The 27,986-nt window shown below is 44.0% G+C and overlaps 1 protein-coding gene across 2 annotated transcripts in view; it reads right to left on the bottom strand.

Annotated features, from left to right (window-relative positions):
* The window catches only part of LOC115383967 (FERM and PDZ domain-containing protein 4-like), a 36,897-nt gene extending 11,733 nt beyond the window's left edge, over positions 1–25,164 (bottom strand). Inside the window, exons 1-5 of one of the 2 annotated variants that reach the window (XM_030086201.1) lie at positions 25,083–25,164; positions 6,574–6,696; positions 2,501–2,652; positions 1,358–1,460; positions 1,211–1,256 (exon numbers count right to left, since the gene is read on the bottom strand). In XM_030086201.1, coding sequence (XP_029942061.1) covers positions 1,211–1,256; positions 1,358–1,460; positions 2,501–2,652; positions 6,574–6,696; positions 25,083–25,123 — 465 coding nt within the window. In that variant the 5' untranslated portion in view covers positions 25,124–25,164. Of the gene's footprint in view, positions 1–1,210; positions 1,257–1,357; positions 1,461–2,500; positions 2,653–6,573; positions 6,697–7,408; positions 7,506–25,082 lie in introns of those variants that run through there. The other variant, XM_030086200.1, reaches the window with a different exon arrangement.
* Between the last annotated feature and the right edge of the window lie 2,822 nt (positions 25,165–27,986).

Consider the following 27,986-nt stretch of genomic DNA (forward strand, 5'->3'; position numbering starts at 1 on the left):
TGTGTTTATGGGCTGAACTCAACACTGGCGTTAAATCAATCTTGAAAAGAGGTTTGGCAGTCCTTCAAAAATGGCAATTTTTACTCGTATAAAGGTCAATTATACTAGAAAAAGCTACTTGTACATTTTGGAAAACCTTTTAAAATGATTGAAAACGCTTATACTCGTGTTCCTTTTCAATATTTCCGCGGAAGATTTACCGGTTCTTTTTGGAAGGACCTCAAGAATAACTGAAAACTCGAACAGATTCTCATGAAAAGGTTCACAATTAATCGTATATTTTATCCCTTTTTCATTCTGTTTTTGTTTGGACTGTTTTAAGAGGTGCATTGATAATGCGGATTGTTATTTTCAGGAATACCAAGTTGAGTACCCCCTACCAAAAAAAAAAAAAAAAAAGTTCAAATCATCACTGAAATCACTTGAAGTTTCCACAAAAGTTTCTTAAATTGGCCACCAAAAAAAAACAATCATTGGGTTTTTGTTTTGTTTTTTTTCACCAGTGGTGGATTATCATGAATTTGGATGCAACACAAACGCCACTGTCTTTCTGCACATCAACAGTATAAATGGACCTTAAACACGTCTGACCTTGGAAAAATCCTCTGGAGACTCTTTTGTCATCATATAAAGAAGTTTAATGTCATTTTTAAAGGATTTCTGGTTCTTAATCATGCTTTTTGATCTTGATGGAACAAACAATTCTGTTGAGAATCGTTTGCTAGAACGCCATCCGTCGTTGTGTTGTGTAGGTCAAATCAAAACTATAGATATTTACCCTGCTTGGAGGGAAAGAAAAAAAAAACTGCTTCATTCTCTGTTGGCAACTGTGAGCTGGCACGAACGTGGAAGTCCAAGCTGTAAATCTGCAGCTCCCTAAAAGTGCTCCCAAGGACAAACGGTGTCCTGAAATGAGCTTAACGCATTTATTTAAAGAGCAATTACATATAATAGCCAGTGCTGTGAATAAGCATGCTCAAAAATCCCCTAATAACACAATTAAGTTTCCATAAGCACTCATTACTTCGGTTCTTCATCCTGCACACCAGCTGAGCAGCAGCTTTAGCATGAGCCAAAGCTTTGGCTTCATGCTTACGCCGTCACTAAGCTGCTTTCTTTTTTTTTTTAATGTGTCCCCTGAACTTTTCAGAGGTTAAACAAATCGAATCACCACATTTTTCAAGACTTGCGTTGCAAAGCTATTACTCACAGGATACGGTTGGACCACAGTCAACATAATGGATTCTTTGCAGCTCCTGGAAAAACAAACAAACAAGCAAAAGCAAAGAGTGAATGAAATCTCAAAGACAGAACAGAGAGAGCGAAAGCATCGACGGACGCCAAGTCTCGCGTCTACCTGACGAGATCGATGACTCGTTCTCTGGGAGCCGAGCTGACGGGTTCGTCGTTGATCATGATGATTTCGTCGCCCGGCAGCAGCTTCCCCTCCGACGGGCCGCCTGCAAAGCACGCGCAAGAGAAAACACAAGCGGGTTCAGTCGCTGGTCGTTTGTTCCGTCTGCCGCTAAACAGGTCGGAGAATTAATCCACTGTCTGCCAGTGTATGTATTTCACATCCCGGGCCAACAAGGCCTGAGTAGAATATTCATCAACTGTCTTGCTTTGAATGCGGCACCGACTGATCGCCGAGACGTCCGATCGCCGCCGGTTCGTAAGCAGCCGTTCGCCAGCGATCTGGCAATTAGCCTATCTTCAAAATCCCTCCGAGGAGCGGAGCAAAAAAAGCATCGATTTGTGTCCATTTTCCTCATCACGTGCAGTCAATACTTTCCAACTGGTGGCTGGAGAAGAGCGGCTGCCCTTGAAACGGGCACGGCAGCAACCGTTAGCTAAGATTGGCAGAATTGAACTGAGGAGGAAAACCAGAGAAACGCTTATTTTAAACACGCTACACTGATTTTTCTTGGTTCTGGAGTTTTGAGCTGGGATTTGTGAAACCCTTTTTATTCAAGAGCCGACTTGAGAAACTGGTCGGTAATGCCGAGAGGGCATCTGAATTTGAAACATCTGCGAAAATTAAGGATTTTTACCCTTTCCAAATGAGCGAGGGAAATCGTGGCGTGGACGACGGGTGACAGCGCCGAAGTGCAACGTGTGACATTAAAGACGCGACGCGGTGCGACGGTTTGACAGCTGACTGACAGCTGTGCAGTTCCACCGCGGGGCATTTGTGGCAGAAGAGGTGAGACTGAAAACACCCGGAAAACTGAGCGACGAGTCGAGGAAATGTCAAATGCCTGGAGAGGGGAACCCTGACTCGATACTGTTAATGGCGGAAAACTGAGAAAAGAAAAAGAAAAATGCTTTTCACGTGTTTTATTTGATGGAAAATCCTGAAAAAAACTGTCTTTTGGTCATAAAGGTTGTGTTAAAAGAACCCAGTTTGCTCCATCTACCTCTAGAATATCTGCGAACACCTTGTCATGAGCTCAGGAAAGCACCATTGCCCCCCCTTCCATCTGCACCGTGTGACACCCACCTGGCGTGACGGAGCGCACCACCACAGGCTTCTCGCTGCCCGCCACGAACCCGAAGCCCAGCACGGGGTCCCGCCTCATCTCCACCAGGCGCGGAGCAGGGGGAACCCCGTCCAGGTGGACCTCCTCCAGGGAGCTGCTCTGGGACACTTGGCTGGAAAACAGAGACAGGAGGGTGACGTTAAAAAAAAAAAAAATCATTAGAAGTCCACCACCAATGAAGAATCAGGGATGTAAAGGCAGCTCGGTATAAATAAGATTTTTTTTGGCTCGGGTTTTCGAAATTTTATGTTTAAGAGCCACTTAGAAAGGAACGCACGGGCCCTGCATTCATAAAGCGCCTCCAATTTCCAGTCTGGAAACCATTTGACTCCGGGCCGTCTGAAAGTCTGCAGAATTAAAGTGATCATTTCATCAGGCCACCATTACTCACTTTTAATGCACAAATGACTTGTACATCTACTTTAAATCTGATTCAGAGATAAAAAAAAAAAAAAAAATACTATTTTCTTTTTAGTTTTATTGCTTTGAGGTGATTATAGTTATCGCAGTTATTTTCAATTTGACTTCAAATTCTTCACCGAAGGTTCCATATTTCTTTCCCGGACCACCAGAATCAATTCTGTCTGTTACAAACTACGAAGCCATGAAGTCGTCTTATTTTTCTGCTTTACACTGAGCAAACAGGGATCATCAAGTCACAGCATTACTACTCTGAAATCGATGGGAAAATCACCAGAATTGGCTACAATTTACTGTTTCTGCACACTTAATTCCTGTATTATACTATCATCATGTTATATTGCTGTAGATTAATGAAAATTTTGAAGCGCGTTATTAAATCCATCATACTTTGCAGACTGTCAAAGTAAAACTATGGAAACCCAGGTGAGAAATTGCTTCAGATTTTTACAAGGTTGAGGTGAAATCACTCAGTTTGTGATCAATGATCGCAGTAAACTGTCGACCAATATGTCAACAGACCAAAAACTTTTACACAAAACGTTTTCCATTTGCAAACCACTGTTTGGTTTAATGTAGGTTTTATTGCAGTGAGGCAACGTAAAGCCCCTTAAAACTTGTTTGGAGACCCAATATGCTTTTTTTTTATTTTATCTTGTGAAGGCTTAAATAGCGAGCTGAGCAGTCACTGAAAAACACACTAAGCTAATTTATCTTCTCCTGCCTTAAACTCCGCTTAATGTGGAAACATTGGCCGGAAAATATCTAATGGGAGAAGAGATTCCAGTCATTTTCATTTGTATTTGTTAAATTATAATTGGTAATGAGCCGTGCGGATGGGGAAAACAGCTTAAATTCAGAAAAGAGAAATTATCGAGTTCTTAACTGTTTAAAAAAAAAAAAACAGGATTCGTTCAAGTACAAGTAAAATTAAGAAAGTATGTGAGTAAATCAGGTAAAAACTGCATAAATAAGTTATATTTTAGTTGAAAAAAATAGACAAATCGAGTTGAAAATGACTATTATGGCTCTCTGATGTAAAGTTTACAGAAAATTCATCTGTAAATCAGCCATTTTATCTTTTTTGTTTGTTTGTTTGTTTCATTTCCACACCAGACTAATTCTCCAGAGGGACTCTTAGGTCCCGGCTTCAAATATCTAATAGAGGAAAAACAGAAATTGCGAAAAACTGCTTTAAGGAGAAAACAGCTGGAATAGTAAAAACAGCTTTGGCACTTACATTCAAGAAACAGTCCAAGTCCCTAAAAAGGGTTTGCTAAAACAGCCAGGAATGGCTAAAACACCAATTCCTGCAAAAAATAGCCATAAAAAAAAAATAATAAGGTGTTCCAAAGAGCTTCAGCAGAAATTTCTGAACTGGTAAAATAGAATGATGGCTTAAACCACTTAAAATTAAATAAAGGGAGGGGGGTGGTTGATAGTTAAGTATCACACACAAAAAAAAAAGAAAATCATATAAGTTACACTTTCACTAAAATGCCAGTTCTTCATCCAACTTTCTGACCTGTGGTCTCATCACATCAAAGTTTTCCACATTTCGAAAAATTTTGCTTGTTGGAAAGTGGTAGAAACGACTCATCAGGTTAAAAAAAAAAAGGTTTGGAGCTGGTATTTGCGGACTCTGTCTCGGTTTTGGTTTCCTGACTGCCAGCCGCTGCTCTCGGGGTGAGAGCGCCACTAAAACGTAAACGCTCCGCATTAAGCGACTCCCTGCCAGCCGGACCTCAGACGTCGGCCTCGCCACCGAGTTGCCTGTTAATTAAGAGGTGATATACGCTTCCAGCGAGGTTAACCTTGTCCCGCCCCCCTCCCCGCCGCCTCTCCTGAAAGAGCTCCCCTGGCAGCTGTTTTTTTCCTGCTCCGCCCTTCATTCCATCCGCTAACTGTTCAGATTGTGCCTGACCTGTGTGGCTCCGCTCATTACCACAACGCAGTATCCATGTGCAGCTTATGCCTAAATCTGCCGTAATGATGAAACACGTTCCGGCCGTCCCACAGACTCCACTTCATCTCCAGCGAATCCGGATCAGTCTGGATCCGGCCGTTGTTCCCTCCACTCTGGCACTTTCTCATTCCTCCTCTCCCCCCCCCATTATCACATTGATCTGCATTGTGCGGAAATCTGGAGCTAAATCTGCCTGTAATGAAGCGTGTTCCAATCTGCGGCGCCGGCTCATCTTCCCTGTTCGGGGTCGGGGAGGTTTAATCCCGCCGAAGGAGAGAAGCGAGGGTGTCACGGGGTCAGGAAACAAAAGGTCAAATCCTGCTATTGCTCGCCGCTCGTTGGGGACCAGGATCGGTCTCCGGGTCAGCGGTGGCGGTCGACGCCTCAGTGCGGACTAAACTTCTTAAACCTCAAATGTAATCAGTTAATTCCAGCTCCTGGTATCATATAAAACTCTTATTGACATTGTAGTTGAACTGAAAGCTCTCAAACCAATGACTTTAGCGTTAGCTTTAGCTGAATTAATGTGGGCAAGCTAGAGCTCCAAAGCAGGAAAATACCATGAATTTGATATTTCTTTCAATGACAAGATGTATTGTGATTGGTTGTTAATGGTTATTGAGACCGGCCGGTAATTTTGAAGGAAAAATACAACGGTTTTCATGCTGAGTTTTTCATTTGAAATCTGGTGGGTCTTTACATATAGTCTGCAACTGTTGCTATACTTGTGATTTTTCCTAGAAATATATTTAAAATCTCTAATTTGTCTTCATCAAAATCAGAAAATGTCAAGAATGGAAATATTTTCTATAATTTATAGGTTTAATTTGAGGACTTTATGAGAAAAAAAGCTGGGAAACATCTTAAAAATGAACTCTATTACAAAGTCTCAGACTGAGTTTCTCATAAATTAAAAAGAACGTTCAGGATTTTTTAAAAACAGTCCCAGAAAAGAAAGGAGGAGGAGATAACAGGGGATGAGAAGACAACGTGGACAGACTACCGGAGGAATTACAATTGCAGACTCTCGGTTTTCTGTTCCAGGTTCCCTCCGTGCACGTCCAACGTGAATGTATTTCCAATGTTTATAAGGCTGACGTCTTCCAGCGCGGCTAATTTGTGGAGACAACTGGCAGCGCGTACACTGGTGGAATGTCTAAACGCCGCAGCATTTGCTGCTTCTGCCTGCGTGTGTGGGACGGAAAGGGAATAACAAAACAAAGCCTGGACGCTCCATTCATTAAAGCTGAACTCTGACAGTGATTACAATGAGGCGTCGGCTTCAGGACCGGGGCACAGGACTTCGCGCATCCTGGATATCCGCTGCCATGCATATTTAATTCACTCAGACTTTAATTCTGTTGCTGACTCTTAAACATTTACCTTGAGAAGAAGGCTGATTTTTACAGTATTTGTAACAAAAGAAAAGATTAGAAGGTAGTAGCATTCATAAAACATTATACCACTGGCTAGATCTGATGTAAACTCCAACAATAAATGAGCAAATGTCCCAAAATCCAGTGTTTGGAAATAAAACAAGGTCATAAATTTGTTAAAATTCATCATTTGGCTACTTTAACTGGAGACATTGGTGCAAGATCACATCATTTCCGTGCATGTAAGGCAGTTTGGTGTCATCCCACGTACTTGGTGAGGCAGTCCCGTGCCTCCCTGGTGTTGTTCATGCTGTCCCAGCTGTACGGGGGCCCCTGCAGTCCCCCCCAGGAGCCGGGACCAGGGGGCGGCCAGCCCGACGCTTTGTTCCTATGGCTGAAACGAAAAGGAAACAAAACCGAAATCAGCATTTGATCGTCACACGGTTTGGGGGGGGAAACAAAAAGAGAAAATGAAACATTTCAGCATCAATTCAAAGATTTCTGCGGAGGCATTCAGAGACACGTTTCCGCCAATTAGCGTGACCTCTCGCGTCTCCGAGCGCAGCGCTGCTCAGCACAGTCGGCCGCGGCCGTATAACGGCCCGTCGTCAATCGATGAAAAAGAAATCAACTTGGAAAAGCGGCGCGGTGACAGCTGATCGGCCGACTCGACATCGACGTAACAATGTCACAGTGGATTTCACGGCGGGCGCTGAGAAAGGTGGGAGAGAGGAGAGCGTCCAATAGCGAGCGTTGTTGCATCGTCCAAGATTCTCAACGCTTCGCTAATCGTGCTCGTGAAGCTCCTAAAGCACCCATTCAATAATTCCCCCACACGAGCCGTCACAAATGCAATAAGACATCATCAAGCTGTTGAATTTAAGCATCTGTGCCCTTTATTCCCACGCTTGATTTATTTCACTCGGCGCCCTTCCTCCCATTAGTTACAGGATTAATGGCATGTCAGCGTCAAAACGCAGACTGCTGTTTCTCCTCTGTGTTTTTCTTTTTCTACCCCCCCCCCCCCCCCCCCCCCCCCCACCGCCACATTAAGAGCCGAAGGACCCAGTCCATCATTCATCCGCAGGTAGCAGCGGAATGCGTACTAGATTAGGACGTCGTCGCCGTAGGAGTCCAGCCGATCCATTCCCATATTGTGCCGTCGATGGGTTGAATGCATCAGGGAGTCATGTCATAGTTTGCATATTAAAAAAAAGAAAATCAAAAACAACTAAAGAAGGGAAATAGTGTATTTCTTTAAAAAATAAAAAAAAATAAAAAAGATATTCAAGCCATCTTCAGAAGCGAAAGATCCGATCTGAACTCTTCTCGGCTCTTGAGTTTAGCTCCAATCTGTTCCGCGCACAGACGGCATCCTCGGACACTTCTGCAGCTCCTCGGTCGCCCAGACAAGAACCAGATTCGCCGCCGCCGCCGCCGCTCCAGAATCCCAATCCGAGGCTCTTGAGATCAAAACATACAGCGGTGGCGTTGACGTTGGCGGCTGTGCGGATCTCCAGTGTGTGGCCGGACATTCATCTGTGTTTGTCATTGTGCTGCTGCTGCTGCTGCTGCTGCTGCTGCTGCTGCTGCTGCGGCTGCTGAGAGCAGCTTTGGTCCAAACTGAACTAAACTGCCGTGGCCTCGCCTCCTTTATCCCATAATCCCTCTCATCACAGAGAAAACAAATCCACGCTCTGTGCGTGTGTGTGCGTGTGTGTGTGTGTGTGAGGAGAGAGTATTTCTGTGTGTGTGCAACATATATGTGAGGATGTGTGTGTCGTGTAAGAGGATTTCAGGGAGCAACAACGCTAGCTGGAAGCCAGGGAAAGGAAAATTGACGGAATTCACCTGGATGGCGCCGCAAAGATGTCGCTTCGTTTCCAGTTAAAGACGCTTCCGGACAGCGGCGGCGCGGCCAGTTTTATAGCCAAACGGTCGCGGGATGGCCTATAAATGATGGAAACTCTAAAATGTCTGTCTTAACAGCTGGTAATTTGTGGTAAAACGTGAGGCGTTGCGCTATTTTTAACAAGGCCTCGCGGTGCAAAAACAGAGTCGTGCATTTACTGCTTTTCTGTCCTGTTTTTTGCAATTTTGTTGCATCTAAAACTTCAACAAACGACGTTCCGGGTAAAATGTCCAAGCTCCGGTGCTCTTCATCCATGCTCTACAGACACCATTAGGTTCCTCAAACCCTTATTCTCTGCAGACTCATTGGGTTGTGGTGTCAGGATCGCGGCGTCTCAGAGTCAGTATGAATACCTTCCAGTGTCTCTTGGTGCTAAATCACTTTTTCAATGAGCACTTGGATCTATTTTTGACATTCTTCAAGATGTTTCATTTTACACAAAGCTATGTTGTTCGCATTTCTGCCGTCGTCGTGTCTGTTACAGCTGTGACTGTTGGTGCAACAGCGCCGTGCCCCCAAATGGCTGGCTTTCTGCACCACCTGCCTCTCTCGCTGCATTAGCATACACTTTCCCTCCCAGATTCTGCACGCGCAATCGAGCTGGAGTGCCCTGAAACTGCTGCACACGAGTGCACAAAAAATCAGATAATTGCGTCAACCAGTCAAAACAAGCGACGGCGGGTGGAATTTTTGCAGCGGCGAGCTGAAAAAGATAACCTGCACGCGGCGCCGGGTGTCTCCCCGGGCTTCTTCCTTCAGTGTGTTCTCTAATAAATGCGAAAGATTACAAGCTGAAAAAAAAAAGTCTGCCTGCAGAAACTCACGAGCTGCAGCAGATCACTCCAGAAAGTGCAGACATCTTGAAAGCTGCCTTGCGGGTGAGCCGCGCTGCAGAGTTTCCGTCCGATTCAAACTTCACCGCTGAGACACGTGGTGCTCTGCAACGGGTCTCAAGCGTGCGTAACCCCCCCCCCTCCTCCTCCCTCCCCGATGGATCAGAAATCCAATATGCATCCACGAGAGGCAGCTGGGTGTTTTATTCTTAGATTGGAAAAAAAAAAGAAAAGAAAAAAGAAAAGAAAACAGTGCATTGACTTTGAAAAGTGGGTGTTTCTTTAAACAAACAATCGATCCATGCCGGTTTGATCGCCAGTCCGTCCACATGCCACAGTGATCTTGAACCTCAAATTGCTGTGCTGGATTTGGATGAAGGTGAACATTGTTAAAAATATGCGTAATTTAACGTAAAAAAAAAAAAAGGATTGATTGGAGGATAAAACTATATGTCAATAAACAACTGGGACGACAGCCATGCAATGCGTTGCAAATTCATTGTTGTTTCAATGTCGACACGCTCAATTTACAGTGAAAACTTAATTTCTAGGGCGTTATCTATTCATGTTCGGCAAATTCAAAGTGACATGACTTTTATTATGACAGAAAATTGCTGTTAAATCAACAAAAAATGTGTTAAAGATGAAACAAAATCGACAGGAAGATGTCCAGCTAATATCATGTAATCCTAGTTACACTAACAGTCTTATACATCCATCCTTCCTAAGACATTACTTTCTATTTCTTGGTGTTTAAATAGTTCTGATTTGTCAAGAGTGGATATTTTCAGACTGTCATTACAGGCATCAATCTCTATTTTTTTTTTTTTGGTAATTTTTTTTATTGCCTTCTTTAAAAAAAATGGCAGATTGAGCAAAGCTGAGGTATCTAACCCCAACATCATGGCGTCAGGCAGCACACGACTCACGGCGGACCTCGTGGTCGCCGAGGTTTAGTCCGGTTGCTTTTTTTTTTCTTTCTGCTGCATCATATGTCGAATCTCCGGAGAATGCGAGCGGAGCCAGCTGGCACAGGCCCTCCCTGCTCCAGCCACATGGTCCAGTCAGCAAGAACGCACGGATCCGGGTGAACCGCGACTGAATGTCCCGTTTCTCCCGGACTGCAGCTCTGATCTGGGTTGCTCCTGTCCGACCAAAGTAATCCATTACAGGGTTCAGTCGGGGTTGTATCTATAATACCACGTACACTTGTATATCTAGCATGTAATAGCCCATCAGAGTAGATTATAATCCCCTCTTTTTTCCATCAGTAAATATGATTATTGTGGCATTCATAGAGAGTGCTGCAGCCCAACAGGACCTGGATAAAGGTTTCGGGACGACTCGAGCTTTTTTTCAGAGGTCAGTACATACGAGGAGTGTTTTTTTACTTGTGGTAAATGCTCGTCTACCTCAAATGTCAAATGCTATATGTGTTCACAACAAGAATATCTCCAGCTTGAGTTTGGTTTGGGATATATCGTTGTACAGTTTGCATGATCCTCCTTTCCTTCCACATTCCCTGCAAACTGTGTCGCTTTAACTTTCGGTGCAGAAAATATTCTCATGAAACGGAAGAATATTCAAGCTTGACATGTTTGCACACCGGTGATTCAAGAATCCAAGAACTCCAAGAAAGTCGGTCGCTTCTCATTTTCACACGGCGAGCAGCGAATGTCGAACTTTTTCCTGTTATTGCCATTAAGCTATTGCTCCACCTTGGAAGCTTTTAGACACTTGAGAGGTTCGGATTCCGTGCCAGGAATGACGACCCAATCCTAAATTCATTCTGCAAGCTTCGCAGCAGAAGAAAGGACTCGGCTCGCGCCGAAAAGAACAAGGCGTCCCTCAACAGATGGCACGGCTCCCGCAGAGCGCTGGGCTCAACGTCACGGAGCCACGAGCGACCGAGACGACCGGAATCCTCAGAAGAACCCAATTTCTCCTCGTTTCGAATTTGACCTGATGAGCAAATCCACTTTCATACGGTACCTTAACATCATCATCTTCCTCTTTCAAAGGGTCTGAGTCACACTTAAATGCATTTTCAGTTCAGAATGTGAATTGGCAGACATGTTTCAGAGAGCGAGATCATTTGAGCGGCTGTTTCTTTGCCGGCTACGAGGAATGGAAACACTTTATTTGACCTTCGTTGAATAGCGTGCGCACACACACACGCACACAGAGCGGGAAATATTACAAAGCATAAAACCCCCTGAAGATCTTTATCCGGATCGGATGATCCTCCACAAAAGATCCGGAGAACCTCTCAAGACGTTTTAGCCTACATTATGACAATGCGTAATGCAGCAAGTGGAGTAAAAGCCATCTCTCCCCTCCCCCAAGCTCCAGTCACCCTGCCAATTTTCACCACTTTACACTCTAGGGAACAACTGGGGTAATTTAAGACCCGGTAGAATTGTATGGCTTATATTCAAGCCTTTTTACAGGCTCGGCTGGTGAGTGCCCTCGATGCCACAAAAGCTTTCCTCAATGCAAGGACGAGCAGGTTAAGTGGAAATATAAACAGAAAATGTAAATGGGGGGTGTGGGTCGCTTCCTCCTCAGTGGCCCCACCTCAACACGTGCGCTGAGTCGGCATTAAATAGAAAATTCCTTTCCTTTATGGACTAATATAATGACTTAAGTGCTCCGAAGTGCGTTTATTCCAATAAGAGTGTTATTTTTTTATTCCATAGACATGTAAAACCTGTGAAATTTCCATTCAAGTCACTCGAGCTCTGGTTAGAAAGTCCTACAGAGTGTCGACGACCGTCTTTCCGTCCTGAATGGAGGGACTTCAGTCCAGCACTGGCTGGGAAACCGGCTCACAGCCTGATTCTTCTGGGTCTAATATCGTCTTTGGGTGCGACGTGCATCGTGCTTGCTGCTGGGATTTCAACCGGATGATAGATATGAGGAAAAGTTCCAATTTAATGAAGTTCCGAAACTATAAATTAAAGGTAAATACATTCAGGTAAGGTCATCAGATGTTCTCTGAAGGAATTCTAATAAAAGTGAACATAGTAACAGAATTGAACAGTAGGGATTCTGCAAAAAATAGTCTCTTCAGATATTGGTTTGATTTTTTTTTTTTTTTTAAGTTTTTCTTTTTTTTTTTTGAATGATTGATGTTGGAACTTTCAGGAAAAACACAAAATATGCATCCTGATTCAGTTTTCCTGAAAACATCAATACATTCTCTCGTGCTTTGGCTTAAATGCTTCAAAGTCTTTGATTGGGAAGCAGTGCAGTAGTTCAGTATAGAAGATATCCGTCTTATCAGAGGAAATGTGATTGAAATTAGATTAACATCTTATCTGATCTAATAGAATTTGTGCTGCTTCCAGCAAGAACCGGGATCATCCAATCTTGCAGTCTAACATGTCACTTGAAATTTCTTAATTGGCTTCCTAATAGAGCTTCTTCCCTCTCGGTGCTCTTCATTATGCTCATTATTGCACCACCTTCACACAATCGTATCTCTGAGCGAGCGGCTCTCGCCATCGGCTGACCTTCCCGCTGCACAGCCCCCCCCCGACTCCATCTACTCCCCTGTTCCATTTGCTGGCTTCCTCCCTGTCGTTCATAAATGAAACATGGGTGGTAAAAGTTGGCTCGGGAGTACTTTCGCTCCTTATAGCTTCGCGATCTGAAGACGACAAGCTTTGGCTCTCTGGGCCTCGCGGGCGTGTACACCCGTACGGACGCGCGCCAAGATGTTTTACGTAACGCCCCGTCCCGCAAACCTCGTCTTAACATCTCGCAGAGAGCGTGCATGCTTCCTCAACGCACGTGAGACGAAAAGGTCTGGATACTTCACAAAGTTTCAGGATGTGATTACGCAACCACAGCTCTGAGAGAGTGAAGATTTTGTTGTCCTTCACACGCTGGATGCAGGTAATCGTCTCATTTGGTGATAACGTTTCGCAGAAAATGGATCCTTCTCGGCGTTACTCAAAATCCAAGCATTTATATTGCAAAAAGAGAGAAGGCAGGCTGAGATAACGCAAGGTGGCCCACTTCACGCATGATTACAGAAGGAGAAGCAGGTGCAACCAAGACGGTAAAGCCTCCCTGATGCAACAGAAAACTGGGTGTAGAGGACCGAATTTTAGAAGTAGAAGAAGAATGCCGCAGTTGTGAAACATGCACCATTGTGTTCAGTTTTACTCGCAGTAACTTGTTTCATTAAGTATAAATGATGTGAATGAATGGGGACCTGCACTTATTTTAAAAATTCTGAGGAGCAAGAAGTGAACCGAGTCCTCAAATGTCCTAATAACACCCCGGGGTTCAATTTTCTTTCATTTCCGAATCTTTCCAGGAGTGCCCTCAAAGGTTACAGCCAAGTGGTCTCGATTCTCCTCTCCCAGCAGCACCGTGATCGAGTGAGTATCAGTCACAGATATATATGTGGACTGACTCAAAACTGAAACTACACAGATGTCGCTTATCCACAGCGGCACCAAGTTCACGGATATGGATTCAAGCTGATTCTAGAAGTGTCTTTTTTAATTTTTGAGAAGAAGTGTTCGGTGCGGATCGGATCGTCGATCTGTTATTTTGTCGTCGTCTGCCGGACCAATGGATAGACGGGCTGATTGATAACTGAGCATGGATCTTCTGTTCAGAAGTCACTGTTTAGCAAACCGTGAATAAAATGATAATAACGTCTATGAATCATGTTTCACACACTGGCTCAAATATGCTAATGCAATTAATACCTGGTGAGAAAAAACAAAACAAAACAATGTGACGAACAACCTTGAACTCTGGGGGGACTTTAAATCTACCCGACTGGTCCCAAAGCGTGTCCCCATTGTTTACCGTTTCTCCACCACTATTGTTTCTGGGTATATTTTGTGGTTTGTCACCGTCGCCGATTGGTCAGTTGCTCCACGATAAGAACAGCGGCGAGTGAGCCGAAACAAAACAACCTGAAATATTACTCTAAAACCATCCACAGCCGTCACAAACAGTTTGATGCAGAATCAATAACTCAAACTAATACTTTATTTATTTTTTTTTTTTAAGGTTTCAACCACGTTATTTGTTTCGCAGAGACAGTGACTCAAGCCTGTTGTGCAGTTTTATGATTGCATTTCTCGTGCTGCATTGCATGTAATAAAAAGACATCTCCTTTCCTGTTCTCCTAATAAAAGCCAGAGTGTCCTAGTGGTTGTTAGTGGGGTGGGGGTGGGGGTTGCCCCCCCACCCTCCGAGATGAGCCCTCCTCACTGAAACATGCCAACAGTGTGCGGTGATAGGCTCGTTTAGAACAGGCTCTCTCACGAAGACATCCGGGGAGACGAAGGGCTCTCGGCTGACTTCAGCACCGCGGACAGCTCCCTGCTTATCGCGTGGCGGTGTGCAGAGTGCCGGCGCTCGCGTCCATGTCAATGAGCACAATGCCAGCGCATGTGCACAAGCATGTCGGGGTTATGTCAATATCTACACAGTCAGCGGCATCAATCACCTCCAACTAACAACGGAGCCTCAGACGCTCACTCATCTCGATTTTCATCACTGGTTTCCGCTGCAGGCTTTGTGGCGTTGGACACAGCACAACACACACACACACACACACACACACACACACAGAGTGAAGTATGCCCAGTGGCTGTCCTCAAATGGCATTTAGCAGCTTGGAAACAAGCAAATATCACATTTCTGCAAAAGCGGGAGAGTTTTGGTTAGCAGGTGTAGCAGGCAGTGTGTAAAAACTAGATGACAGAAAACGAAAGCTGCACGTTAGAGTCAGCTGAGGTCAACTAAAATAACCGCTCTCTGCTTTCATGCTCTGCACGAATACAGACGTGTATTTATCTCAAGTTATAGCCCCAATGTCAACAATCAATACAACTATAAATATAATGCAATGACATTTTCCAACCTGTTTAAGCTTTCAGTCCAAGTTTGCACCACAAGATGGTGCATCGAGTCACTTAAAGAAGAGAAAAGATCATGCACAACTACCAAAGCACTGAAACCAAGTGTCTCAACGCTGCCATCTCTGGACAAAAGAGGTATTATTCTAATTTTACACAGTGTCTCTTTAATGTCAACAGATCAATATTGTAAGTATGGGTGACTTTCTGGAGGTCCATAAAAAGTGGATGGAGGTTCACCTGGGACTCCTCCGTATTGAATAACCCATAAAACATGCACTCTTACCTTATGAGCCAGATCGATATATCTATACTGTCACAGATGCATCTAAAGTAATCATTTGCCTTCTTTCACTCGGATTTCAGCTGATATTTGACCAAGAGTGTTTACATATAGACGAGGCTCCTGCCGTGTGGATCAGAGGGTGGCGGGCGCCCTTTGGGAGCGAGTCAAACGCTGACTGACAGGAGTGTGGTGGAGATCGATCAATATCACAATGCAATCGGAGGTCATGCTTGTTCAGCTCGAAGCGCCGCCCGACATGATGCATCAGCTCCGGTCTTTAAGCAGGCTGATACGGGTGATTTCACACGTTCGGACAGTGTAAGCTCTCCTTAATGAAACCACAAAGAAATGACCCATATCAATTGGAAAGAAACAGATAAGAGCCGAATGATTGAGTAATATTCATCATGGGTTTGTCTTAAGGCTGCTTAATGATGTATGAACTCAGAGAGAGAGAGGAATACCACTGTCGACTCCCAAAAAACAGAAAAAGCAAGAAAGATGTGACTAAACGAATCGAAAAAGGTCTTTGGTTGTATCAGGATGGAGTATAAATATTCCCTTTCTCTGCTGCATCTGTTGCTCGTCACGCTCTCCAGCGGAGCTCTTCAACCTTTCACTGCGCAGTCGAGGATCTCTCTCCGGGCCGCGACACAACGCCGCATCGATCCCGTGCAAATGCCACACGAAGCCCGGCAGACGGGCGGAAGAGGCGACTTCCAAATTATGCTTTTAGAAAGACAATCGGCTGGATGGTGTTTACACTGCTGCGGGATCAATACCTTCATGTGTTTGAACAAAACGGCCAAAGAAACAGATTCAACTGAGTCACAAGGATTTATACACTCCTTTATCACATTTATTGTGGGGATTAATCTGATATTTCATGTGGAATCACTTGCCAGAGGCGGGTTGTTGAATGGGACGGCGTTGGGATTAACGTAATGCTAATTTACCACCTGAGATTAAGCGGGTCAATTTCAATGTGAAAGTGGAATTATGACCCAAATATGAGAGCGCGCCGCGCTTTCAATCATGCAATCAATCAGGATTATTTTGCAGGAAGTTAATTGTCATTAGTGGCTTGATTTGTAATCATTTTATCAGGATTAAAATCAGAATATCGTGTTGTTTCGTCAAGGCTTGCTGCAGGAAATCATGCACCGATTGCAGAAATCGACGTGATTGATTGGAAATAACTGCAATGAATTGGGATCAATCACAAATCACAGAGTCATTGTGATGAAATGCGATTAAATGAAAATTGATTACAGAATAAAATGTGATATAATGCAGAAAAATGCCATTGATTAATTGCAGAAAAATAAGCGAAAGTTAAAAAGGTAATGCAAATAACAGGAGGAAATAAAGCAACCACACAAAAAGCTAATAATAGCATTGAAATGAGTGATTATTTGCACAAAATAATGCAATTAATTGGAGAAAAAGTGCTAAATCACCAAAAAAAGAGCAATTAATTACAGAATACAATGCAATTAATTGTAGAAAACTGTCTTATGCACATGAATACAGTTTATGTGACTGAATTGCTTTGTTTAACCGTTTTGAGTTCGCATAAATAACGACACATAAGGGCATCTAAAAGCATGTATATGTATGTTTGCTTTGTTATTTCCCTCCAGAGTTTCCGTGTTTGCAACCTCTTGATATGTTCAAGATTTATTAATCGGCTCGTAGCTCAGAGAGATCAAAGATGACGCTGGTGAGGAGTCACGGCCGATAACAGATGCCATCTCTCCCCGATATTCTCAATCTGCATCCCTGGAAAAGGTTGGAGGAGGAGTACATCTGCACCCGAGGCCGGGGCGTGACTCCGAGAGGCTAAAAATACCACGCAGGGAACAAGCGTCGCTAAACGCTCCCCAAATGAGATTACACGGGAGAACGGTGACGGGCCGGGGATGAATGAGAAACACTTATGGGCGCGTCGTGCTTCTTGAATTGTAATGTCGGAATGAAAAATCTCTTTGAGAGCATTTTCGGGGGGGGGGGGGGGGGGGGGGGGGGGAGGAAATGAAGAACATGCTTCAGACAAAAACCATCAGAATGTGAAGAGTGACAGAGAAGAGCCCTGCTGTGACCGATCCAGTGATCAGATCGCTCACTTTTAGATGATTTCATAAATAAAATTCATCTGGAGCTACAAAACACCTTCAGATTGAGTGTAATGGTAGAAATTCTTTTTAGCTGTTTAGTCATTATGCCTGACTTAAAAAAAAAAATCCTGTTCGGTCATTTAGCTTTAATTTCAGCTAATTTATTATTTTATGTATTTACAATTTGAATTGTTTTGCCAATTTCAACATTTCTTTTTATCCTAATGGATCCTTTTTTTTTAATTTCAAGCAGTTTACTTCTTTTTTAAGAATGTTTTTTTAATATATATAATTTAGAACAGTTTCAGTCATTTCAAAAATTTTATCCTTTATTTTAATGTTTTTTGTGAACTAATTTTTGTTTGGTGGCCATTGGCAACTAAAAGTAAAAAATGTGATTAAAAATGTTTATTTCCATGTCATTTTCCCAAAGCTTCATGAAACCAATATTATGAGGTTAAAGCGCCACATGCAGACCCCACCACTCAGGATAGTTAAATGCTTTTAATTTGAAGTGTTTGGTGAGTCAAAACATCAAATTCAATTCCAAAATTAAATCTTCAACGCGTCTCGTTGTCATAATTTTCTGTCAAAAATCAAGAGGACATCGTAATCCTGGGAAACAGCACACACCTGATTTAGACCGGCCCCACAGCGTGAAAACTCGACAGAGCAAGGACGCAAAACGCGTGGCCCACGGGCCAAAACTGGGACAAAAATGGGAAAAAAATGACAAAAAACAATCCTGTCAGTAAAGTTCATCCTCCAGGCGTGGAACTATTCTAATGAGATGAGAAATTCACTTGGTTTAAGTCAAACTTGCAACGTCCTCACTCATAAACCAAACTGTGATTATAGGAATTTGGTGAGATGAACTTAGGTTCTTCAATAATAAAGAGTATTGGGTATTTTCAGAACCCATATTTACATGTTCTAGAAGCAGAACCTTAAAACCTTGACTAAAAACTTAAATGCAGACATTCAATACTTCTAAAAAGATCATCAGGCTGGAGTCATGTTCAATATTTGTTCGTGCGAAAATGGTGAAACAGATTTTAATCGATTGGCTTGGAGTGATTTCTGTGCATTCCATTTTTCATATGTCAAGAGTTTTTCCATCTGAATTTTCCCGGTTTTTTAATAGCTTATAAAAAAAAAAAAAAAAAGAAAGAAAATGCAGCAGTGCAGTGGCTCTAATTCATTTCCAGCCGGGCTCGGCGTGCTGCGGTCCGACGGGCACGCGGGCTCAAGAGCCGCTCGGCTCTTCAGTTTACTTCAAATTGAATTAGTCAATTCATTTCAGCCCAATTAGAGGAAGTAATAGCCGTGCTCAGCCAGTGGGGGAAACGGGCTTAGGAGGGCTCCGCCACATGTTTACGCACACACATCCAGTGCATTCACGTCAGGCTTGAAAGCTGGAGCCAGTGTACCGGGGTGCGGCGTACAGGACGTTTGGCACTTAAGTATTGTGTGATGGTATTTGGAGCAGAACTAATCGCTCCACTAGCCTCTTTAGTAAAGCAGATGTACAAGCAAAGTACAACTAGTCCCAGCGAGCACAGTGTGTCTCCGTCGTCAATTATTCAACAAGTAAAGAAATGTATCTATACTGTACTCTCCGGCCGCGTTTACATGAAAACTGTTCCAGTGAAAATGTGTCTTTTAGTTTAGTTACTTTGCTTTAAATTGGAGAAAACAGTTTTTCTACTTTTGAGAAAGATTCAAAGACATTTTCTCACCTGGCCCACCGGGACTTTCATTAGCTGATTTTGTGCTAACCTCTTTCCCCCGTTGAACCCACTCAAACTTTTCATAATAACATCTGAATCTCGCTCATCTCTATCCAGTTTGGTTGCTTTACTTAACGCTGCTCGTTTCTCATTTCCGTGTGAGAGAAAGAACACTGAAGATGAAGGTATTTTTAACTTTCTCTCGCCGACAACCGCAAAATTGCTCACTATATGTAGTAAAACAGAGCTGAGGTGATCAATTATTGAGCGTGCACTCGCTCGGAGGCTTGTACAGTAGGAAACATCCTCATTCACTCTTATTCCACTTGGCAGCGTGCGAGCGAGGAACATTTCGGAAGACGAAGCCTTGTTTTTAAGAGGAATACTTGCTTGTACGGCTATTTCTGAGCAGGGCCTGATCACAGTGTGTGGTGCAAAAAGCTAGAACACACAAAAATGCGTACTTTACTCCAAAAAGCCTTTCACTGAAGCCAACAATCAGCTTCGCTGAGTAAACGAAAGCAAATCCATACTCACATTTATCGTAGCGGTTTTACCAATACACTCAAACGGCATCAATACACATTACTGCTGCCTGTTCTGCCATCCAATAGCAATGCCTTTTATCCCTTTTATATGCTTCTGTCTATTTATTCAGGCAGTTAATTTCCATTTTGCATGGTCCGGGTGGTTACTGGCATGAGTTTATCTTCGAAAGATGGAATTACGTCCACCGCACAGTTCATTTTTGCCGGATAACAGAGAGATATAGCGATATGCCGTGCTGCAGGGATAGTGTTTGCCATCCCAGTCACAAACATAGCAAAGCAAGGTGTAGTTCTGGTTCTGAATCATATATTGTGTTGAATCAAATGCAATTGTGTCCAATCCAGCTTTTGTTTGTGTTCTGACCGTTTTCGTTTTCAGGGATTCTGATGGGTTCAGTCAAAGGCCAAACAGCAACGCGTCCCCCGTTACGGCGGGCACTCGGGGAAAAAGAAAAGGTCGTCTTCGTGAAACGGCGACGCTTCAGAATCGAGACGCCTGAAACACGGCGATTATCCATTCATACAAACGCTTATACGTTCATGCTTCATTAAGCGATGAATGGTTTAAAGAAACAAAAGAAAAAGAAGAAGCGTTCATGCAGAATGCAAGAGACATGAAAGTGCTAACACAGGAACACATTCTGCACGTCACTCTGCCATTACGTCTACAGGACACGTGCTGCTCCCCCCCCCGCCCCCCCCCCCCCCCCCCCCCCCCCCCCCCCCCCCCCCCCCCCCCCCACTTAATCCCTCCCGGTGCTAAAAGTCAAAGAGAATGTCACTTTTTCTTTGCATCGCTGATCAGCTGGCATTTTCTCTCCGCTTAACTGAGAATGAAAGCGTTACTGGCGAAATGGTGCCTGTTCTGGAGGGAAGGAAGTTCAGAACGGAACAGAGAGGAAAAACTTAAAAAACACAAAACATCATGTCTTTTTTTTTTGCTGTCTGATTTGCATAATTGATTGAATTTTGGGCTCGCTGTCAGTGGGGGAGCCATCGCTCTCGTCTTTCAGTGCTATCTGATGTGGGAGATGAGTGGAATTGTGGGAAGTGAATTGCTGTAATCACAACATAACAGAATATTAGTCTTCACCAGGAAACGAATCCGGGGAGGAGACGCTTGCTAAAAATGCGAAACTGATTAAAGCATTTCATTTCGGAGCTGCTATCTCCGATCAAAAAAAAGAAAAAAAAAACCACCGGAGGGGGGCAGACGCGTCAGACCAGGTTGTGCGTTTTGCATTCAAAAGAAACAGATGCTGCAATATTTACAGGTGGAGAATGAACCGAACAGTGGTGGAAACAGCGGCGCCTCCGACGCAGCCAGCGGCCTGCTTTAAATTACAAGCAGGGACAGATAAGTGGATGGATGTGGCGCTGCGCAGGCAGGCAGGCAGACAGGTGAGCCAGGGCCGGGCCAGAGATGTGTGTGATGTGATTTTATATACTCAATGAAACAGCCAACAGTGTGCTCACCCTGCCACCCGCCTCCACCCTCTCCTGCAGTGATCACAGACCAAATCCCTTAGGAGGATTATCCAGACTCAAATCAAGAAAAATCGCGCAACTTTAAGGGGTTACAGGCCGAGAGTGCGAATCGGAGGAACGGAGCGAGGATTGCTTGCCTCGTCGCTTGATGTTTTTCGATTAACCCTCCAGAGTCCTGTGCTGAAACGGCTGTCTCCAACTACTTTACCTTTGTGTTTCACATAAAGAAAAGGTTTAACTTGCCTTTTCTTGGTGTCTTTTGATTTCAGCTAAGCCTCTCCTACGTGATTCTACACGCATTTATTCATGTTGACTTAATATATGGACGCGCTATTTAAAACCGCAACAAAAACACCAAATCTGAGGTGGAAAAAGTTTGATTTTGCTTTTACTTTGGGAACTACAAACATGCATAATGACTCATTTTGGCATCTGAAAAAAAAAGCAAATTTAAACATCAAATATCAGCAATTAATGTACATAAACAAATTTCCAGCTGAGGAGGAAATTGCCAGGTGGTGTTTTTTTTTTAGAACTCGTCACAGAACACCGCTCGTCAACCCATCAGCCCAAACACAAATAAATCAATGAAAACTCACTTCCTGTTTGTTTGGGGTTTGTCCCCTCTCCTCTGTTGTTTCTGATATCTGATGTTCTTGATATTTTGCTGAATTTTGTTTCCTCCAATTGCACACTGAGTGCGGAGAACAAATGGGCATTTATTATTCAGCATAAGTCTGGTTTTACTTGGCCTATCGACAAAATTCAAACAGTACTACAGAGCTTTGAATCTTAACACCTGTCATGTGACTTTGACAATGTAGGTCTTTTACTATTCTGTAGCCATGAAACTAAAATAAAACGATTGAAGATGTGAGTTTTTCTAACCCAAAATCATACTTTTTTAGTTCATTTGTAACATTGATTTGCTATTTGGTTCCAATAAGTCTGGTTGACAGTGTACTAGTAGCAAAGAACAACAGGCGCTGTCTTGCCTTTGTGCACTGAGCCCTCCAGTAAAACAACAGTAAATATTTAAGCCCTTAAGTTGCTGCCTCCCTGCTGACAGAACGTGAAGAAATGGCGGGATAAGGAAAGTGCAGCTCGGTACAACACCTCCTGATTTATGTCTAATGCCAGCGCTCAGTGGGGCTGAAGAAAACAGTGTGGACTGTGTGCAGCAGGGCGATTGCTGAAAGTGACTGTTCACACATTTGCGCCAGTTATCGGGTTTTTATTTGTATTTGCTGTAAAGCTCCAGCATGTTTGATAGCTTCCTCCACCGACATGCTCAGCTCAGCAGTGTGGCATTTTACCTCCTGCTCGTGGAGTCTCAACGCTCCATCCAATCAGGAACGCAAGCCAGCACACACACACACACACACACACACACAATTGCATGCCAACCGGAAGCGCAATCTCTTTGAATGACATGAATTTAGAGCTCTTTGAGAAAGAAATGCACAATTTTCACAGGCCGCCAACGCAACAACACGGTGGAGGTAGCATCATGCAGTGGGGCTGCTTTGTTGCCTCTGGTTCTGGAAATCTTGAAATGATCGGAGAACTGATAAAATCAGAGGACTACCAATAAATCTTATGTTGAAATGTTGAAGCCAGTATCAGTACAAGTGATTCCAAATTGAACCCTTGAAACAAATATGGTTATTTATACCAGTAACTGAGCCCAGGATATATTTTGCTTTTTTATTTGTGCAAATTTCTACCAAAAAACATTTCAGATTGCTGCTTGCAGCTGTTGCATGCTACTTGCATCTATTTACTGCTATTGCATGGCTCTGGAATCGTTCTAAATGTGCAGTGACTGAGTGTTTCTCCCTCACTTTTTTTTTTTTTTTCTCAAGAAAATTTTGCGCTTTCATCGTCTGGCGGTTGCCACAAACCTGTGACATGCTGGTGAATGTCGTGTGTGAGCGGACGATCAGCCACCCTGCTGGGAGTCTCGGGGCCATTGTCACACAGATCTGCCGTTCTGAGAGTTCTGTAATCCTTCAGACATCGTTAACAATTAAGGAGTTACATTGTGAGAAGCATGCATGCCAAGTATTGTCAGCGGCTCCAGGATAGGAGACATTTTTTCCCAAATGTCTTATACATGGAAAATAATGTTGGGTTTGAATATTTGAATTAACTATTAGGACACCATGACTAGTCAGATGGCTCTGGGTACAATGGAACTTTGCCCTCTGAAGTAGCAGCATGCATTGGCACAAAGCAGAAGGCAATTTGGCACGCATTGCTGTAATCTGATATTCAGAACACAAACAAGCACTGCTGGCTAGTTTCACTGCCAAATGCCAACACGCTAAAGCCAAGATTTTTCCCACACTACAAACGCTGATACAGGTTCTGCCTTTGCTGTCAGGACGCATGCACCGGGGCTGGGACGGAAAAGAGACGGCGAGTTCCTGAAATAAGCTCCGACCTGCGCCTGACAAATCTTCCATTGTTCCACGGTTAGAATTAAAACAACAGCCAGAGGGGGTCACAAAGCACCTGTCACCTGTTTTACTCCCCGGGTCTTCCAATGAATGATAAATGATCCACAACATCTCATTAAAGTTTATGGGGCAAAATTGGCTTGTACGCCATCTGCAAACAGAAGGCTCCAAAACTGGATTCTGACAGCTCATGGATACACAGAGGCCATCTGGGTATTTGCAAAAAAAAAAAAAAAAAAAAAAAAAAAGCGCGGCTAACTCCCAAAGACTCTCTTGGTGACTGTTACCGCGACGTCTTCATTAATTCTTTGTCGCACATTTTACGGCTCTGTCGACACTGGATGGAGACAAATGTGTAAGGTGAGCATTCAGGTTGAACATGAGGAGCGCTGTTGGCTCGTCTTGAAGGTAAAAACTCCTGCTTGACTTGAGGAATTGAAGTAGCAGATGAAAGTGAAGGGAACTGATTGAAACGGAACAGTTTAAGTTCTGCATAAAAAAAAAGCTCTTTGCTGAGGCTTTCCAATGTATCGATTTGACTTGCCACCTCTCGCACATGTCAGATGACACATGGAACATGCATTTCCTCGATAACCGAGCCAACATGAGGTCAGATGTTCCATTTAAAATGATTTTTTTTTTTTTCCTCTCTCTCTCTTCCTTTCTTCTGCTCCAGATGCTAGCCTCGGACCGATTGTATATGCTCGTGTGTAGGTTTAAGAGATTTGCCCAGAGCTGTGTTTAGCGGGCTTAGTGATTGCAAGTCCAGGATCAAGCAAACACATATGTACGTACATGTGTATCATGTGGAGAGAGTTGGCGTGTGAGCAGGCGGGGATTGTTACGGTGAAATCTTCTGTCTTCAGGCTTCCGTTATATTATTTGTTACCTGAAGAATTTGGCATATCGGCGAAACTGTGAGAAGAAAACTTTTTGCTACGCTAGGTGCTAGCATTGCTGGCGATGGGAGGCTACCTTCAGTTCCCGTCCTATTCAGTAACCAGCGCCCGCCCTCCCCGTCTTTTCTAATCTCTCTTTGTGGACAGAGTGATTGCATTCCCGCCTTTGATTTTCCACATCCGCAGAGCTTTTGTTGATGCCTTCCATATCTATCAGCATGAGCCATACCGTACAGATCCCCATATGGTGATTGCTCAGTCACTCAGCAACATATCAATAGAGTGGGAGGGGGCGATGCGCGCACACACTTACACACAATTGGACCTTTCCTTGTTCGTGCATCAAACAGAATTCCCTTGCAGCAAACCGAATTTTGGGTTCTTTCTAGACTTTTCTGCTTGAAGGACCCCCTTTAGATTCGGTTCAGCTGTAAACTAGAGCATGCACACATCCATCACCTTGAACAAATCGTGGAATTTGTTCAGAAATGTGCAAAAACTTTCAGAAAAAAAGGCAATGCTGCAATTCCATGCAACGGCGAATTCCTTCGGTTTCCTCGTTGCAGCGTTTGGGTGAATGACCTTCCACCATGGAGTCAAAAGTCGACACTCACCCCGACAGCTTTGGCATCTTGGAGAACCCAAACATTTCCATGTGCTCCCTGTTCCAGAGCGCGAAGTCAGAAAGCTCAGGAGCTCGGCATCAGCATTCTAATCCACGTCCGAGACAATCCACGCATCAGCCCGGATCCATATCGAGAGTTCAGAAAAAGTCGGCACCGGACGGCGAATCTCTGTCAGTGTGAGGAAATTAAAGTATCGCGCTTCTTGAAAGCCCCATCTGGTGTTTGCGGACGGTCCGATCCCCTGATTTCCTAAGTGGTGAGAGGAGGGAGGGGAGGGGAGGGGAGGGAGGGGGGTCGCGCTCTCCGGGACGGCTCAACCGCTTTCCGCCGCTCTCCACCTGGATCAGCTGAGCTGCCGCCAGCCCCCCGTGCAACCGGCACTCTCCATGGCGGCGTGTCGGAGAAATGCTGCGATCGGAGTGGCGGTGAGGCTGGAGATGGAGAATGGAAGAGGGGAGGGAGGGGACAGAGCGGAGGGATGACGGATGCTCTCTGGCTGCTTTGCCCCCCCCCCTACCACCACCACCACCACCACCACCACCCCGTTCAATCAGGCTGCAAGTCTGTTTGCAGCGTAGAGAGGAGCGCTGGGGGGGTGCAGATGGAAGACGGAGGAGGGACGGAGAAAGCAGGAGACAGAGGGATGAAGGGAGGGGGGAGAGGAAAGCTGACTCTGCAGAACGGGACGCTGATGGGAGCAAGACCCCGTCTCTCATGTGCTTTTTTTTTTTTTTTTTTTTTTTTCCTTCTTCCTCCATTTAGCTCCACTAAGTGAGCTCATGTGAACAGATCACAATCACCATCATGCAAACGTGGCACCGGCGATGGCTCCATGTTACTCATTCAGACCGAACGTTTGGCTTTGGTCCCACATTTCAGCCCGAAGACATAACTGCATATCGTCAACATGAAATATCTCTCGCTCTTATTAATTTATACAATCAAGCGTGGCGATCTCCGTGACTTTCACCTCCGAAAAGTCTCGACACTAAAGGACGACTGTGGCGCCACCGAGACGACTCAGAACCTCTCGCGTCGGCGTGTTTACAAGTGCACAGATGGCTCAGCCTGAGTAAGATGTTGCTCCCGTTTGCCCCGCGCCACACGGAGCCACAGAAACCTCAGCGGTTGAAGAAGCTTTGAATGTAAATGAGCGGGAGGCTGATTCTGCATCCCATTCAATGCTACTTGTTATCGGTCCTCTCTAAAACGCAGAGACACACTACTTACTCATTATTTTTCCCCTCCAAGCAGCCGGGAAGAGAATGAGAAAGACCATCGGAACAGTTCATGAGCTCATTCACCTGATATGCTTTCTTTGGAATGAAATCAATCGAGCTGAAGTGTCTGTAAACAGAGAAGTCACACGAGAGTGAGAATCCAAAGGGATGTAAAATTACAAAGATGGAAGCTATCATTCTCAAGTGGGGGAAGAAGAAAAAAAAAAGTTATTCTCATGGTTTAGAAGAATCTAATCAATATTTATAAGCATGTAGGATTCTCCGGGGAGCAGAGCGAGACTGCATACTTAATCACATTAAAAGTTTGAGACTTACTTTTGGACTCTGCAGTGTTTTATAAGATTAGAAAATAAATAAATTATTGCAGAACTCTGCCCAGTCGGTCTCAGGATATGGCGGACAGGAGATAACGTCTATCCTTAAATGATTGTACAGTGTCGCATAATATCACGTACAAGTGGCTTTCCATGTAGCGTACTGATTTTTTTGGTGTCAAGTATCAAGTTATATTGACTCTAAAATTAATGCAAATGATTTGTTAGGTGTTTTCATGTTCACAACACAAACTAAAAATGATAAAAAAATGATGATTTGAGCTAGAAAACGCTGTGATGCTGTATGGTGTGGGATCAAATGAAGAGTAGCGTTTCTAAATAAGAAGTGATTCGAAATAATGGAATTGAATGTGCTACAAACTTATGTCATATGATAGTAAGTACAGTACCATGAAATAATAAGTTGCAGTGTGACACAATACAATAGCAGATGATAAGATAGCAGGTCACCATAACAAACAACAGCTTCTAATTCGGTACATGTTCATATATGACATGATGGCACTGCTCGGCATAACATACTATACCGACGACAGACTACTATCCGACAGATCATGTGACGTTATTGCATTAAGCTCATATGAGTTGAAACAGAACAAACTGATAAAATTCTGTTGTCAGTGGAGCAAAACAACAATGTTGTTGTTGTCTTGAGAAGCGTATATTTTTGCACTGTCACCGTTGTGCGCACCATCTTGAAGTAAACTGGGAATTTTTAGACCGAAAACGAGCCTCGGCTCAGTAGAAATGTGCTTCAGTTTCAATGTATGCCTTTGAATCAAAGCGTCGTGTGTGTGTGTCCCCCTGCTTCGCGGCCTCTCTTAAAGCGTGAAGCGGCGACGACAGAACGCCGCCGTTTTGCATCAGACAGCTTTGATGCAAAGACTCTTTGATGACCCTGTTGGTCCCTTAGGCGCACACACACACACACACACACACACACACACAAATGCATCAAAAATACTTTTGTGGGGAGCAGCAGACAAAAGGCCTGCTTGCTCTGTGTTAATCTCGCGCCCGTTCAGACTGAAACCCATCTCGAGACAGAGAGGAAGAAGAATGAATGAAGACTCTTTTATCTGGTAGCGCATTCAATTTCCTGTCTGTACTTTATTACACGGAGAGGTTATTTTGGTCTATCGGGCATCGCGCATCACCGGCAGCTTTTGGATAACAGTCGTCAGGAGTCAATCCTCAAGGTAGATTTGAAAATGCTTGGCTTTTGTCATGAATGAATCAAACGCGTGCCTCCTCAGATTGGTGATCTCCAAACGGGATGCTTGCAGATTAGAGCGCTGGGAGCCGTCCCACATCTC

Source organism: Salarias fasciatus (genome assembly GCF_902148845.1).
Source record: "Salarias fasciatus chromosome 23 unlocalized genomic scaffold, fSalaFa1.1 super_scaffold_20, whole genome shotgun sequence".
Taxonomy (NCBI): Eukaryota; Metazoa; Chordata; class Actinopteri; order Blenniiformes; family Blenniidae; genus Salarias; species Salarias fasciatus.